Source organism: Copadichromis virginalis, linkage group LG23 (genome assembly GCF_057382275.1).
Source record: "Copadichromis virginalis isolate Kocher_CV1m ecotype Utaka linkage group LG23, C_Virginalis_male_GT1.1, whole genome shotgun sequence".
Taxonomy (NCBI): domain Eukaryota; kingdom Metazoa; phylum Chordata; class Actinopteri; order Cichliformes; family Cichlidae; genus Copadichromis; species Copadichromis virginalis.
The window spans coordinates 33,728,561-33,745,478 of NC_140639.1; the positions used below are offsets into that span (position 1 = coordinate 33,728,561).

Sequence of the window (16,918 nt, forward strand, 5' to 3'; positions counted from 1 at the left end):
CTGAGGGCAGACCACAGCGACCTCCCTGAACAGGGTCCAGTAACCATCACAGTGGCAGATATCCAAGAAAGGGTCTCCAGTATGAAGAGTTGGACAGCACCAGGGCCCGACATGGTTCACGCCTACTGGCTGAAGAAGCTGACTGCACTCCACGAGCGTCTGGCAGCACAAATGAACCAGCTGCTAGTTAACGAAAGACACCCGGAATGGCTAACTGAAGGCCGGACGGTCCTGATCCCCAAGGACCCCAAGAAGGGACCGGTCCCCTCCAACTACCGACCAATAACCTGCCTCAGTACTACATGGAAGCTCCTGTCAGGCATCATATCGGCTAAGATGAACAGGCACATGGGTCAATACATGAGCGGGACACAGAAAGGAATTGGCAAGAATACCAGAGGTGCAAAACACCAGCTACTGGTAGACAGAACAATCAGCCGAGACTGCAAGACCAGACTGACCAACCTGTGCACTGCCTGGATTGATTACAAGAAGGCCTATGACTCAATGCCCCACAGCTGGATACTGGAATGCCTAGAATTGTACAAGATCAATGGGACCCTAAGAGCCTTCATCAGGAACTCAATGGGGATGTGGCGTACAACACTAGAGGCCAACTCCAAGCCCATAGCACAAGTTACCATCCAGTGCGGGATCTACCAAGGAGATGCTCTGTCCCCACTGCTGTTCTGCATAGGCCTGAACCCCCTCAGTGAGATCATTAACAAGACTGGCTACGGATACCGACTACGGAACGGAGCAGTTGTCAGCCACCTCCTGTACATGGATGACATCAAGCTGTATGCCAAGAGTGAACGAGACATCGATTCACTGATCCACACTACCAGGCTATACAGCAATGACATTGGAATGTCGTTCGGACTGGAGAAGTGTAGTCGGATGGTAACAAAGAGAGGGAAGGTAGTCAGAACTGAGGGGATTGAACTACCAGAAGGCAACATTGCAGACATAGAGGACAGTTACAAGTACCTGGGGATCCCGCAGGCAAATGGGAACCATGAAGAGGCCGCTAGAAAGGCTGCAACCACCAAGTACCTGCAGAGGGTCAGGCAAGTCCTGAGGAGTCAGCTGAATGGTAAGAACAAGATCCGGGCCATCAACACATACGCCCTGCCCGTGATCAGGTACCCTGCTGGGGTAATAAGCTGGCCAAAGGAGGAGATAGAAGCCACTGACATAAAGACAAGAAAGCTCCTGACCATGCATGGAGGGTTTCACCCCAAGTCCAGCACCCTGAGGCTGTACGCTAAGCGGAAGGAAGGGGGCCGGGGACTGGTGAGTGTCAGCACCACAGTCCAGGATGAGACAAGGAACATCCAAGAATACATTGGGAAGATGGCCCCAACTGACCGAGTGCTCAGTGAATACCTCAGGCAGCAGAAACCCAAGAAAGAGGAGGGAGACGAGGAACCATCATGGAAGGACAGGCCCCTGCACGGTATGTACCACCGGCAGATAGAGGAGGTGGCTGATATCCAGAAATCCTACCAGTGGCTGGACAAAGCTGGACAAAGCTGGACTGAAATATATATATATATATATATATATATAAAAAAAAAAAAAAACACCCAGCACGCCCCTGCGGGCGGTTTATCCTTCAAGCTCGGGTCCTCTACCAGAGGCCTGGGAGCTTGAGGGTCCTGCGCAGTATCTTAGCTGTTCCCAGGACTGCGCTCTTCTGGACAGAGATCTCCGATGTTTTTCCCGGGATCTGCTGGAGCCACTCGCCTAGCTTGGGAGTCACCGCACCTAGTGCTCCGATTACCACGGGGACCACCGTTACCTTCACCCTCCACATCCTCTCGAGCTCTTCTCTGAGCCCTTGGTATTTCTCCAGCTTCTCGTGTTCCTTCTTCCTGATATTGCTGTCATTCGGAACCGCTACATCGATCACTACGGCCGTCTTCTTCTGTTTGTCTACCACCACTATGTCCGGTTGGTTAGCCACCACCATTTTGTCCGTCTGTATCTGGAAGTCCCACAGGATCTTAGCTCGGTCATTCTCCACCACCCTTGGGGGCATCTCCCATTTTGACCTCGGGACTTCTAGGTTATACTCGGCACAGATGTTCCTGTACACTATGCCGGCCACTTGGTTATGGCGTTCCATGTATGCCTTGCCTGCTAGCATCTTGCACCCTGCTGTTATGTGCTGGATAGTCTCTGGGGCATCTTTACACAGCCTGCACCTGGGGTCTTGCCTGGTGTGATAGACCCCAGCCTCTATGGATCTTGTACTCAGAGCTTGTTCTTGTGCTGCCATGATTAGTGCCTCTGTGCTCTCTTTCAGTCCAGCTTTGTCCAGCCACTGGTAGGATTTCTGGATATCAGCCACCTCCTCTATCTGCCGGTGGTACATACCGTGCAGGGGCCTGTCCTTCCATGATGGTTCCTCGTCTCCCTCCTCTTTCTTGGGTTTCTGCTGCCTGAGGTATTCACTGAGCACTCGGTCAGTTGGGGCCATCTTCCCAATGTATTCTTGGATGTTCCTTGTCTCATCCTGGACTGTGGTGCTGACACTCACCAGTCCCCGGCCCCCTTCCTTCCGCTTAGCGTACAGCCTCAGGGTGCTGGACTTGGGGTGAAACCCTCCATGCATGGTCAGGAGCTTTCTTGTCTTTATGTCAGTGGCTTCTATCTCCTCCTTTGGCCAGCTTATTACCCCAGCAGGGTACCTGATCACGGGCAGGGCGTATGTGTTGATGGCCCGGATCTTGTTCTTACCATTCAGCTGACTCCTCAGGACTTGCCTGACCCTCTGCAGGTACTTGGTGGTTGCAGCCTTTCTAGCGGCCTCTTCATGGTTCCCATTCGCCTGCGGGATCCCCAGGTACTTGTAACTGTCCTCTATGTCTGCAATGTTGCCTTCTGGTAGTTCAATCCCCTCAGTTCTGACTACCTTCCCTCTCTTTGTTACCATCCGACTACACTTCTCCAGTCCGAACGACATTCCAATGTCATTGCTGTATAGCCTGGTAGTGTGGATCAGTGAATCGATGTCTCGTTCACTCTTGGCATACAGCTTGATGTCATCCATGTACAGGAGGTGGCTGACAACTGCTCCGTTCCGTAGTCGGTATCCGTAGCCAGTCTTGTTAATGATCTCACTGAGGGGGTTCAGGCCTATGCAGAACAGCAGTGGGGACAGAGCATCTCCTTGGTAGATCCCGCACTGGATGGTAACTTGTGCTATGGGCTTGGAGTTGGCCTCTAGTGTTGTACGCCACATCCCCATTGAGTTCCTGATGAAGGCTCTTAGGGTCCCATTGATCTTGTACAATTCTAGGCATTCCAGTATCCAGCTGTGGGGCATTGAGTCATAGGCCTTCTTGTAATCAATCCAGGCAGTGCACAGGTTGGTCAGTCTGGTCTTGCAGTCTCGGCTGATTGTTCTGTCTACCAGTAGCTGGTGTTTTGCACCTCTGGTATTCTTGCCAATTCCTTTCTGTGTCCCGCTCATGTATTGACCCATGTGCCTGTTCATCTTAGCCGATATGATGCCTGACAGGAGCTTCCATGTAGTACTGAGGCAGGTTATTGGTCGGTAGTTGGAGGGGACCGGTCCCTTCTTGGGGTCCTTGGGGATCAGGACCGTCCGGCCTTCAGTTAGCCATTCCGGGTGTCTTTCGTTAACTAGCAGCTGGTTCATTTGTGCTGCCAGACGCTCGTGGAGTGCAGTCAGCTTCTTCAGCCAGTAGGCGTGAACCATGTCAGGCCCTGGTGCTGTCCAACTCTTCATACTGGAGACCCTTTCTTGGATATCTGCCACTGTGATGGTTACTGGACCCTGTTCAGGGAGGTCGCTGTGGTCTGCCCTCAGATCCTCTAGCCACTGAGCATTGCCGTTATGGGTTGCATTCTTCTCCCATATGCTCTTCCAGTATTGCTCCGTCTCCAGCCTTGGTGGTGCTGTTCTCTTATTGTTCCCTTGCCACTGAGAGTACACCTTTGCTGGTTCTGTGGAGAACAGCTGGTTTATTCTCCTGCCTTCTATCTCTCTGGTGTACCTCCTCAAGCGGCTGGCCAAGGCTGTGAGTCTTTGCTTGGCAGTTTCCAAGGCCTCAGGTATGGACAACTTGCTGTATTTCTTAGGCACCTTCTTTGTCGCACCTTTCTGCAACTCCGTTAGTTGGCTAACCTCCCTCCGTGCTACTTTGATCTTGCCCTCTAGCCTCCTCCTCCATGGAGGGTACTGCCCCTTGTGGCTGTTCAACTTGTAGCCAAGCATCTCACTGATCACTGCTGCCGTATTGTAGATCAGCTTGTTAGTGTCGGTAATCGTGGTTGTAGGTATTGCCCGTAGTGCTGCATTAACATCATCTAGCAGACCTTCTGAGGGTACTTCACGTAATCTTGGTAACCGGCTACGGGGGATCCAGGTTTCAAGCTTGGCCATGATCCTATTTTTCAGGTCAGTTCCTCTCGCACTCAACGATCCTTCTCCTATCGCACTTGGGGCTATGTACCCAATCTCGGGTGGGGGTGATGATATCTCCCCCCTGACCTGGCGTCCTGACTCCTCCTTGCCGTAGCATTTGTGTTGTACCTCGTCAATCTCTAGCTGTGAGAGCAGTCCCTTCTTTCGAATGTTGGAACACTGAGCTACTAGTTGTTTCGCCGTCATTGTGGATGTTGGGTATCGAAGAATCCATAGGTCCCTCATCCTATTCATGTAGCCCCTTCCGCCGGGGTTACTTGCGTAGTAGCATTCCAACAACGCCCTGTTTTCGTCCCTTGCCCACCGATGCCTTCTTGTTCCAGTAGCCCACCGCAGACATGAGCGAGACAGATAAATATGAAGGCATGCCGGCTCGGACGTCGCCCGGATCAACAAGGTCCGCGTCAGGTGTTGAGGAACCAGGGCACCCTGACGAAAAGTGGGCTACTGGAACAAGAAGGCATCGGTGGGCAAGGGACGAAAACAGGGCGTTGTTGGAATGCTACTACGCAAGTAACCCCGGCGGAAGGGGCTACATGAATAGGATGAGGGACCTATGGATTCTTCGATACCCAACATCCACAATGACGGCGAAACAACTAGTAGCTCAGTGTTCCAACATTCGAAAGAAGGGACTGCTCTCACAGCTAGAGATTGACGAGGTACAACACAAATGCTACGGCAAGGAGGAGTCAGGACGCCAGGTCAGGGGGGAGATATCATCACCCCCACCCGAGATTGGGTACATAGCCCCAAGTGCGATAGGAGAAGGATCGTTGAGTGCGAGAGGAACTGACCTGAAAAATAGGATCATGGCCAAGCTTGAAACCTGGATCCCCCGTAGCCGGTTACCAAGATTACGTGAAGTACCCTCAGAAGGTCTGCTAGATGATGTTAATGCAGCACTACGGGCAATACCTACAACCACGATTACCGACACTAACAAGCTGATATATATATATATATATATATATATATACACACATATATATATATATATATATATATATATATATATATACACACATATATATATATATATATATATATATATATATATATATATATATATATATATATATATATATATACACACATATATATATATATATATATATATATATATATATATATATATATATATATATATATATATATATATATATATATATATATAGTCACTTCTGTCTCCGGTTATTCACTGTGCTAAAAGTTGCTTTAATTCATATGCAAACACAAAAGGAGAAAAAACTGTAAGATCTCCAAAAGTCTTTTTAGCATATCTTTGTCTGGAATTAAGGGACAAAAATTCTCAGTTAAACATTTATTATGTTTTCTATGTTATATTGTGAATACAAAATGGGTTATTAAGAGCTGCAAATGAGGATGAAAAGTAAGAATTGCCTTGACACAGTAACAGTATTAAATAAGTAAGGGACCCTGAGGGAGTAAAAATAAGATGAAGACACATCAGGAAAGAATTCCCAGACTGCCATCATTCCAACATGGCAGCCGGCGTTCCGAATTTCCAAGTTGAGGCATTTTCTGGCCTGCCTGGACACGCTTACCTCGACACAGTAATCTAATACTTCTTTCATCCTTTGCAAGCAGCCAGAGGCTACATGAAAATATAACACAATCACATGAGAGAATCATTTACACCTTTACAATATGTCGACTGTGAAAGGGACTCACAAACTGGGGAGGAAAACAACCCAACGGGCTACAATGACCGAGTCTAAGCCTCCAAACACAAGTGACCCTTCATTAAAATGAATCCTACTATTTCTGTCATTAGGAATTAAATTAAATTAAATCTGCTCTCCTCCCTGCAAGCTGCTCCTGCTTAAACACAGTCACGCAGTGTGGGTGACTGTGTGAGGCTCTCTGGCCCAGAAAGCCATCATCGACTGTAACGTTACCAGTAAGTTTGTGTCAGAAGGCAGATTTACAATCCTGGAGAAACACTCAATCCAAGCATGTAATCCAACTGGTAATATTAGTACTCAGCCACTGTGAGCGTGAGGTTATGGGCTTGCATGTGTAAAAAAATGATCTTCAGAATATTATATAAGATGACAGCTGTCACTCATTTAAACATTACAATCTACATGAACCTCTTGATTACTCTCAACAACTCAAATATATTTATTATCTCCTACTACTATCTCTGCTCAACATACAAAAAGCTTCTTACTTACACTGTAAGTAGGAAACTTAGTTTATATATAAAACTAATATATAAACTTACTAAATGCTAAATATATAGTCTCACAACAGACAGACGATTTTAAATTGTCTCCATTTCTCCGATCAACCCTGCTGTCTTTCTTACTTGTGAATCGTCTCTTTGCAAGAAGTTTCTCTGTCGTCCCATTGAGCACAAGGACCTGGAGGTAATATTCCTGACTGGAGTCCAGACCTGCCACTGTTGCCCGGCCCCGGGTGGTAGTCAACATGAGCTCTGGCTGTGGCACCTCTGGAAAAAACAAGCATTTGGGGTGACTAATCTTTCTATATATGTAAAGCGAATTATATAAAAACACATCACTGTGTGACATTGAAGACAGAGTTTGCATAACTTGAATTATGCTTGAATTCAACAGGAAACATAATAGAAACGGCAACTATTTGTGAAGCATGTTTCTGGAGATAAATAGTCATTAATGAATTAAAATTGTGATGTATCAACTTAGAAAGTTCATATACAAATTACTGATTTCAAATTTTAGAAACATGTGAGCTCAAAAACTTACCAGCTCTGCAATTTTGACATCACTCCTTTGTTTGCCTTCGTAAGTCAAAACTTTGACTTCTTATGTATAATTCTGACATACGAGGTCAACATTTTTACTTCTATATTATATTTTATATAATATATTTTAGTGGATCATGCAAAACTAGGCAGTATATTTTTTATTGCTGAAGTTATTAAGTAAGCAATAAATCAGTGAACAAAACTTCATACCACTGCCATATTTTTCTGGAACAAAAACCAAAAAAGACCAGGACTAAATCTTAACAAGGGTCTTTTGAACAGCCAACAGTTCCTACTTTTTCTTCATCTGATCTAAAAAATAACTTTTACACACTTTCTACGGTGCATTTTCATCTGATCCTTCAAATTCCAGATACCTGTTGAAAGTCTGGGCACTTCTTTGTAATGACTTTGGCAGAATTGGACAGCCTTACCTCTTTAATCCTTTCAGCACCACCTTTTCATTCTCTTACTGGCATCCTACAACTTTAAACACACTACAAAAGTGCTGCATTAACTTCTTCTTTTAAGTTCATCTCTGTCTCTCTCTTAGACCTGCCTAGACTTAGCTGCGCTGTGTGGAATGGGAGCTAAAATGCCGACAAAGAGAAAACAATGCTTAGGAAAAATCACAGATGTGGAGATAGAGGGGAGGAGAATGGGCTGTATTTTTATCCAAATTATGAACTGCAAAGCAAGAGAGCTGGCAGTCTGGATGGCAAAAGAATACTTTACCAACCCATTTTTAAGCAGTTTCAAACTAGACGGGATGTGTGGTATAATAAAAGCTTATGAATAAACTTCATGATGTTTATTATGTCATTAAAAACGTATAATTATTATACATTTGAGACACTTGGGAGCGAGTGTACTGCTGGAAACCATAGGAAAATGTTACATAGCATTTTCAGGATTGAGTGTGTTCCTGTTGCTTCCCAAACACAACCTTACTTGATGTGCAAAACGGTGTTGGAACATTTATCAGAGAAGCAAAAACTTCACACACCAGATGTGCATCATTATACTAAAATACCTCTGCACAATAATACAGGACAAATCTCTTATTAAATCAATCAAGTGGCAGTGCCTGTTCATTGACCGTAGAGCCCAACCAACATATCGGCCAATATGATGAATTAGCATTTGCAGTGGCTGATAAATAAAAATCAAAGAAAGGACAGAAGAAACACCATTCAGCCATGTTACGAGTTTTGATGTTGTACCGTTTGTCTACCAGAGGATACTCTGCAACTTCCTGTTGGCAACACGCGTTGCCAACACAACCAAAATGTAAATGAACAGTCCACGAGTTGTAAGAGTAAAAGAACCGTATTTGTAACTGTACTGTTATCTTAGTGAGTACTTACATGAGTTAGGGAAATCTGTTTACGCTTTGTGTGGATGAAAAAAAAATTTCTCATAATATATTGTTAAATCACCAAATATTGGTATTGGTCTTAAAAATGCTATTTTGGTGTTTGTTCTCTTCTTTTAGAAAATCCTATCAAGTGATATTCTTAATCCTCCCAAACCTTGATGACCAGTGGGTACCACCTGTGAACGCTACCAAGGTTGTTGTTTTTCTTATTTTTCCTACTCTGAGGACAACATGTGATTTCAGCCTAAGACCTGATTCATACTTTCAATTTCATTCCAAGGCTTTTAGATAGACTTTGTAGGTATATCAAATTGGAGGAGCTCCTAACTCTGCTGTCAGAGGACTTTCTTCACAGCTGAAGAACTCTCACCTGAAATCGGTCTCACTCTGACCTTGTAACCCTGAACAGGCCCATCAGCCTCCTTCCACTTCATCTGCAGTCTGTCTTCAGACAGGACTGTCAGCTTAAGACGACCTTGACAGAGACAAAAAGAAGAATAAAAAATATCTGGCTTTAAAATGTTTAGCGCATTTTTCTGGTTAAAGACTTGGGTCAAGGGAAAAAGTTGACATGACATTTGCAGACTTTTCAAAGATCAAAGACACAAGCACATTCTCTCACTTCCTTCTCAACACATCAAATTCATCTCTTGTTCTGACTTTATCTACATAATTTCCAGCAGAGTTTTCCCCAACAAGCAGTGTCTTTCATGTTTCCATCATGCATCCATCAAAGCATGCCCTGTCCTCCCATCTAGCATAGAAACAGGAACAGGACGCCAGTTGGAGACTGCAGGTTCAAAGGTCGTGTCAGAGGAACGTCACAAAGTTACACTGTGACAGGGTTTTGTATTTACTATGCAGTGGGGGTTATAGATGGAGAGGAAGATGGGGAAGGAGGGGAGGGGATGCAAAACGGAAGTAAAGAAGACATGAACAGCATGAATTACAGAACTTTATAACTTGTGTGAACACATGACCCTCAGCACTCAACAGATCCTTTCCTGACTAGCAAGCATCCATGTAAAGGCCTCTGTCTGCGACTGTGTACTGGGCCCAGGGGCCACTGGGGGGTCTTCATCTACATGTGTGTCTGGCAGGGAATCACATAGGGACTGACGGGACTGACAGATCCACTAAGAACAACAACTTTTCCAGACAGACAGGCAGTTATGCAGCCAAATACAGTATCTGTATTGTGCTCTACGATTTATGGGCTAAGAACAGCTGGATTTGCCTACTATTTCCAGTTCAACATAGGGCTGCTCAATTAATCGAATTTTAATCACGATTACGATCTGGGCTTTCAACGATCATTAAAAATGACTGAGCCGATTATTAGCCCCTCCCTCATTTATCCGCGACACCTTATAAACCGGTCCTGGCGCAAAAAAGGTTGGAGACCGCTGATTAAGAGGACCCGAGGGAAGCTCGGAAAGCTCGGAAAGCTAAGCAGAAGTTATTTGGAGAGGAGAGTGACTGCCGTTGGTTGAAAAGAGAGGTAAAAAAAAAAACTTCAGTGGTGTTGCACACTATTTTATATTATTTTTTAAAGTCATTGTTAACCCTTTAAAGCCGGTCAAAGCAGCACGCTCCGTTTTGTGTAACTATTTTTAAATCCCTGTAGAACCTGAACCGTGTAAGCTAGCGCAATAATTTGTTTTGCATATGAAACCGGAGTTGTTGTACTTACATCTTATGCCATCAGCTTGTCCTCTGTCACGGGTTCCTTCCACATATAGCTTTGCAAAAATTGCATAAAAAGCGCTTGCAGGAACAAAACCGTAATATTCCAGAAACACGCTTTGCCGATCCGATCAGCTGTTCGTAACACTTCCCACAGTGAAACAGACGTCAGCGCGAACTATCGCATGTTCGCCATTTCCTGGCCGAAACCGGAAGTGACGTCATTTTCGCGGAAAATGTAGTTTTTTTTTTAACTTGTAGGCCTTAAAAGCCTATACTGGTCATGTTTGACTTTTCTGAATAGTTTCTGGGATGCTTAGAACTCAAATTGCACTGCTGGAAATAGTTTATTTTGATGCACCTGCTGTTTTTGCATCATAGGATTGTTTTTTTGGTTTTTCCTGCAGTATATAAAAATTGGTGTATCTCCAAAAGAAAACTATGAAGACACTCAAACTAAATTTCCTGTTGTTGTAAACTATTTTTTGCAACTTTTTTGTATTTAAAGTTTTGAGGGATAAACCTCTTAAATTTCTCCAAGTAGAAATATATGTAAAAAAACCAAAAACGATTTTCAATTTTTTTGTAGTTTATTGCACTTTTTTTGCAATTAATGTAGTTACTATGGACTTAATGCATACATATTATTAAAATATGGGCTATAACAGTTGTATAGCAACTTGAAATGCTCCCACAAATGGCACTACAACATGTAAAAAAATAATATAAGCTCTGGCGGACTTGGTTCTATAGTAGGTCTTAAAGGGTTAAATAAATATCGTCAAATAATCGAGATCTCAATTTCAGTGAAAATAATCGTGATTATCATTTTTGCCATAATCGAGCAGCCCTAGTTCAACACTCAAAATATAATAAGTTCCTTGAGACTTGCAGATTGTTTCTTTTATGGGATGTAGTATTAAGTAACGATGAAGTAAATATGGAAACTAGCAAAGTCTCAAAAATACCTCAAAGTAATTGGTTTGTCCTTATATGTTCATTGTGACATGGTGAGTTGTTCATTATCAAACTAAATACATACATTCAGCATAATAAAAACTGTGCTATAGAGAAACACAGTCTTTGGATGATTATGACTAATATGGTTACATTAGTTCAGTTCATTTGGTTTTGGGAGTGACTGCTTTTCCAGAGAAAAAGACCTCGCTATCATTCTCTTCATAGCAAATATGTTTTGATGCTTGAATTCAAATAAAATCATTGACCCGATAACTTGTATGCTGACAGTACCAATTAAAAAAGGTTCTGCCATCCGTGCCAACCGGATTTTTCTTGTCACTGTGTGGATACACAATGACAGTGACACACAGAAAGCCTCAAAAGCACAGACATCAAATGCATAGAACGTCGGAATAACTGTTTGTATAAATGTGGGTAAATGCTACAGAACACAAAGTAGATACATTATGCCAAAGTTTGTGGGTACAAGACATTTATGTGCAAAAGCTACACAGCAGACCATCAAGACATCAATGCGACTTCACTATTAGCTTGTTTGGTAAGAGTCAAATGATTATTAGATATATGTGTATACCTTGGCCATGGACAGCAGCAGACAGCAGCAGGACACTGAGCAGGAAAAATGGCATTAGCCAGGAAGATGACAATGATGTAGCAAGGAGGTGAGGAGACATGAGTGGAGTCTAGAAATATAAAAAATAACGCTGTCAGTATTATTTCATTTATGTATGCTCTTATTTTTACATACACACACACACACAAACACACACACGTCATTAGGTACACATGTTCGACTGACTTTTGACGGAAATATCTAACCTGCCCAATAAGCTGGCAGCAAACCAGGCATCAGAATGATAAAGAAAGGTGATTTAAGTGACTTTAACCATGGCACAGTTGTTGGGTTTACAGAGAATGGTTTGAAAAGAGAAAATAACCAGTGAGCAGCAGTTCTTTGGGTAAAAAAGGCAACAGTAACTCATAAAGTCGATTTTTACAACCAGGGCATGCAGAAGAGCATCCCTAAATGTACATATCGAACCTTGAAGCAGATGTTCTACAGCAGCAGAAGACCACACACAGTTTCTGCTTCAGCTAAGAACAGGTAAGAGGAATTCACACAGCACTAGATAATCTATGATAAATGGACTGTTCTTATATAGAGCTCTTCTATGCTCTTTGAGCACTCAAAGCACTTTATGCAACTTCCTTCATTCCCACAGTCACACACATTCATACACCGATAAACACATCAGACAGCAGCTTGCTCAGTATCTTGCCCAAGGGACAGTCTGTATGCAGTCTGGAACAGCCAGGGACCAAACCACCAAACTCCTGATTATTAGATGACCTGCTCGACCTTCTGAACATGTAAAAAAACAAACAAACAAACAATGAATTTTTCATGATGGTGTGTTTTTGAGTTCAATTATTTCAGCTTTTCAGATTTTGTTTTTTAATTTTCTATTTCACAATATAAGATTTGTGGATCAGATTAGAATTTATAAATCAAACAAATGAACCAGTCATAAATCGTATTCTACATTTGTATAGCTCATTTGAAATATATATTTCTACTTTGGAATACCTTTCATATCAACATAATGGGGAAAAAAAGCTATTAAAAAACAGGTAGTTTTCCCATGGAAATTTTTATGTCTGACTCAGACTACAGATGTGCCTGATTTTGTCCAATTACAGACCTCAACACAGCTAATGATACACCAGGCTATAATATTAACAAATGTACAGCCCTTGAAGAGGCCGTAAACCTACCATGCTTCTGTCTGAGACCCATTAACACTTTACACAACATCCATTAAACACCTTCAACTAATTCTAGATCCCAGGACTGAACTTATTTTATATATATCAAATGTTGTGTTTTTTACACTCCAAAGAAGGAACATTATTTGGAGTCTTGGAATCTTCTAAGAACAATAATTTATTGCTCAAAGCTAAAAGACCAAACTAATTTTTTAAAATCCGTTCAGACACCATGTAAATCACAAAGAATTTAAAAAATTTAAAGCCTTTAATCAAAAATAGCCAAATTAGTTTTGATTAAAAATTTTAAATTGGTACTTTTCAGTTTTTTTGATTTTTAAGAAATCTGTCCTCATTTCAATTTGGTGCCAGCAGCACATTTAAAAAATGTGGTGGGGTGGCAACAGAAAACAAAACAACTAAACTAAAACTGAGAGAACATTTACAACCAGCTAGGCAACCAGCAGCATGTCACATGCATGATTTGCTCTAAAAAGCCCTCTCAAGGAGTCTTTTATATGTAAAGGGAAGGTTTAAGAATATTGCTCAGGATCAAACTGCAAAGAGTTTAGGAATTTCAGCGTCTGCTTTTTTTGTTCCCCAAAAATCTTACTAGAATTTGTAATTTTGAAAAACCCTGTAAAACTGTAGGAAGATGATCTTTAGAAAACAAGGACGAAAGGAATGTCATTTGTTCTTTGTGAATAAGAACACTGTTCAACAAACACAGGCTGAACAAAGACACAGTTAACACAGCTGGAGTTCACAGACCAGCTCGGCTTATCCACAGCTAACTGGTGAAGTGTGACATGGAAACACAAGTAGAGATAAGGAGAAATATCAACACACATACAGAGACCCAAAGATACTGATTTCACTGTAATAATTTATATTAACAATAATTTGACATACAGTACTGTGAAAAAGTATTTGCCCACCCCCTGATTCCTTTTTGTTGTTGTTGCATTTTTCATACTTTAAACCCCAGATCATCAAACTACCACCACCATGTTTGACTGCTGGTGTGATGTACCTTTTATGAAATGTTATGTTAGTTTTACATCTGATGTATGGGATGGAAAGCTGGTGGCAAATACTTCTTCACAGCGCTGAACACTCATTGTTAGCATTTTGGACTTATTTTAATGGATTCCTGCCTGAACTTTCTTGCTTGTCTCAAGCACAACAGGCAACCATTAGAAGAGAGTTTAACCCTCATCCTACCGACATATTTAATATGCATGGATTAGTTATATAGTTATTGTCATCTAAAAGAATTATTAATTCAAATTAATTAAAAATGAATATGCATATTTTATATAAAACAAGAATCTGTACTTTTCTTTAAAACTTGCATCTTTTATCCAAAATGTAATTCATGTTACTTAAAAGCTTATTTATGATCTTTTGAGTGTGGAATCACTTAGTTTTCAATCATTTTAAATAAACATTATTTCTGTTGTATTTATATGATGAAACCAATCAGGCTTCAGATAAACACACAACCAGCCAACCCAGAGAAACAATCTCTACCATGTCCTGGGTCTGCCTTCTAGAAAAGTCCGAGGTGGTGAGGATCCCTGAACTCACGTCAACGGCCTTCTTTGGATGTGGAGGCATGGCGGCTGCACTCTAAGTGCCTCCCTAATGACTCAGCTCCCATCCTGCCTCTGAGGGAGAGCATGGACATGATTCAGAGGGAACCCATTTCTGCTTTTATTTCATTTTTCCGTCACTATCCAGAGCTCGCAACCACAGGTGATGGTTGGGACATAGATTGAACTATAAAGACCAGTGTACCAGTAGCAGTGCACCAAGCCGTAGAAAACCGAGATGATATCCTGAGACCACTGAACCCTCCACGCCCCCCCTTACCTTGGCTGTGCCTAGAAAATCTGTGCATAAATATTATGAAATGAATCAGTGATAAAGGGCAGTCCTGTCTGCGCGGCCTGACTTTCTGCAGGCGGTGCAAAGAACCAAATTACTATGATTGTGCAGGAAGCAGAAATGACTAGAGATAACTAAAGTTAATTTAGTTGCCACTCAGATTGGGGATTGTCATGCAGCGGTATGAGCTCTGCTTTTAATGTGTGGCATGACTATGTCCATGCCACTTTACTAAGAACTAATTGACTGACAAAGAAAGAAAATACATTTGATATATGACAAAAAAATTACCTCTGGGGTCTGCACGGGCCCCTGACAGTACGATGAGGGTTAAAAGACATTTCCAACATGCCTATCCGATGTCATCGTGTGAAGTATGTGATGGAACTACATTGGGGGTTTTTGTATAGTTTTCTCATGTTTCACATGTGCCTGCTTGCCTGAATGTTGCAAAGTCAGTGCTTGAGTGGCACATTGTGCACTTATTGATGTGCCTGTCAGACAGAGAGCAAAGGAGTAGTAATGTTATGCAGTTCCTGTGGAAGTCCTTTAGTTTTGCTTTGAACTCATTTTTCTTGAATGAATCCAAAGCCACAGGCTTATTCTACAAATTATTTTTACTTAATAATAAGACAAGAAATCATTGCACTGGTGTTAAAGACATAAAAGGAAATATTCAATCTAAAAGACTGGATTTATACAGGGTATACAGTCACTCATTTCTGGATGCCTTTATTGCCCTTGGAGTGACCTCACCAGGAAAAAAATGACACCATCACGAAATAGCTTGAACTCCGGCTAACTGTTAGGTACCCAGGTGGCAACACTTGACCCTGGATATCAAATTTCAGTGTCATGGTTCACCTTAGGTAGAAGGTTTTAAGACAGCTGGAAAGAGCTATGAGGTAAATACACCTGGAAACAACAAGTCAGCAATTTAAATGATGAAACATGCTTTTGACGCACTTAGTAGAACACGCTAATAACCACCGGATATAAAACTGTAGCTTGTTGAATATAATTAAAATAAACGCTTAATATATATTTAATTTACATCGAATTAAATACTGACAACTATTTTAATGTACACACGTTTTACAATAATGTTAAATAAGTGAATTCTTTAAAGTTGTTAAGAAATTAGCTGCTGGAGGAAGCTGTTTTGACGCAATATAGCACGCCAATAACTGCGTAGATATATCTAAAATAAAGGTAATTCATGTTTAAATGACTGATAATTAAATACCGATACTTGTTTTTAAAGTACACATAACTCGCACAGTGCAACACGTTAACTGGTGTCAAGCACCACAAAAGTAGCACAAGTTTGCTTTTTGTGTGGTAGGTGTCTCGCAGGTCAAGGTGTTTGGGATTTTTTTTTCTCAGCAGCTTGAAACAATGCACTGCATCGTAGGTACAGGCTACAGTAGGTCATTTATCTAACACCTCGGAATGAATAAAAAGAACACCGTCACAAACGCACTTGGCCGTTTTCTAACACGGTCGCTCTCAGAGCGGCCAGGTGAGCTCTTACCTGGCGGTTCGGTGAGTCCAGTTTATTCCGCACTGCATTCCAGAGGCGGGATGTCAACATGCGCAGGTTTCTGCTCCACTTTGAAGCCTGCTTCCTCTCAACAGGTCGTATCTGAACGTTTCAGGGTGAAATCTGAGAAGCAAGGCCCTCCTGCTGCTCCGGCATGGGCGTGGCACTCAGAAGAATGCTATAAAATCCTCCACACAGTGGGAGACACTTCTACAACCATAGGTTTGAGCTATCCTATGTAACGTACAGTGAAATATTACCCCGCTTGAGCCGCATACAGTTCTGCTATATAATACCATGTGCTCTACTTTGACTGCCATATTGCAAAGTTAAACACACAGTGTGCTTAATCAACGGCGAGTACACTTTATATTCCCATCCCTTAGTGCATGAATAATTAGTGCATTAATAATTTCCAACAGATGTGTTGGAACACGACTTTATTCTTGAGTCTAG

The 16,918-nt window shown here is 42.1% G+C and overlaps 1 protein-coding gene across 1 annotated transcript in view; it reads right to left on the reverse strand.

Annotated features, from left to right (window-relative positions):
• LOC146681435 (collagen alpha-1(XX) chain-like) overlaps positions 1-16,550 on the reverse strand; it is a 46,368-nt gene extending 29,818 nt beyond the window's left edge. The window contains exons 1-4 of the mRNA XM_085447686.1: positions 16,454-16,550; positions 11,837-11,945; positions 8,966-9,070; positions 6,795-6,938 (exon numbers count right to left, since the gene is read on the reverse strand). Coding sequence (XP_085303812.1) covers positions 6,795-6,938; positions 8,966-9,070; positions 11,837-11,945; positions 16,454-16,513 — 418 coding nt within the window. The 5' untranslated portion in view covers positions 16,514-16,550. The remainder of the gene's footprint in view (positions 1-6,794; positions 6,939-8,965; positions 9,071-11,836; positions 11,946-16,453) is intronic.
• Positions 16,551-16,918: the final 368 nt, after the last annotated feature.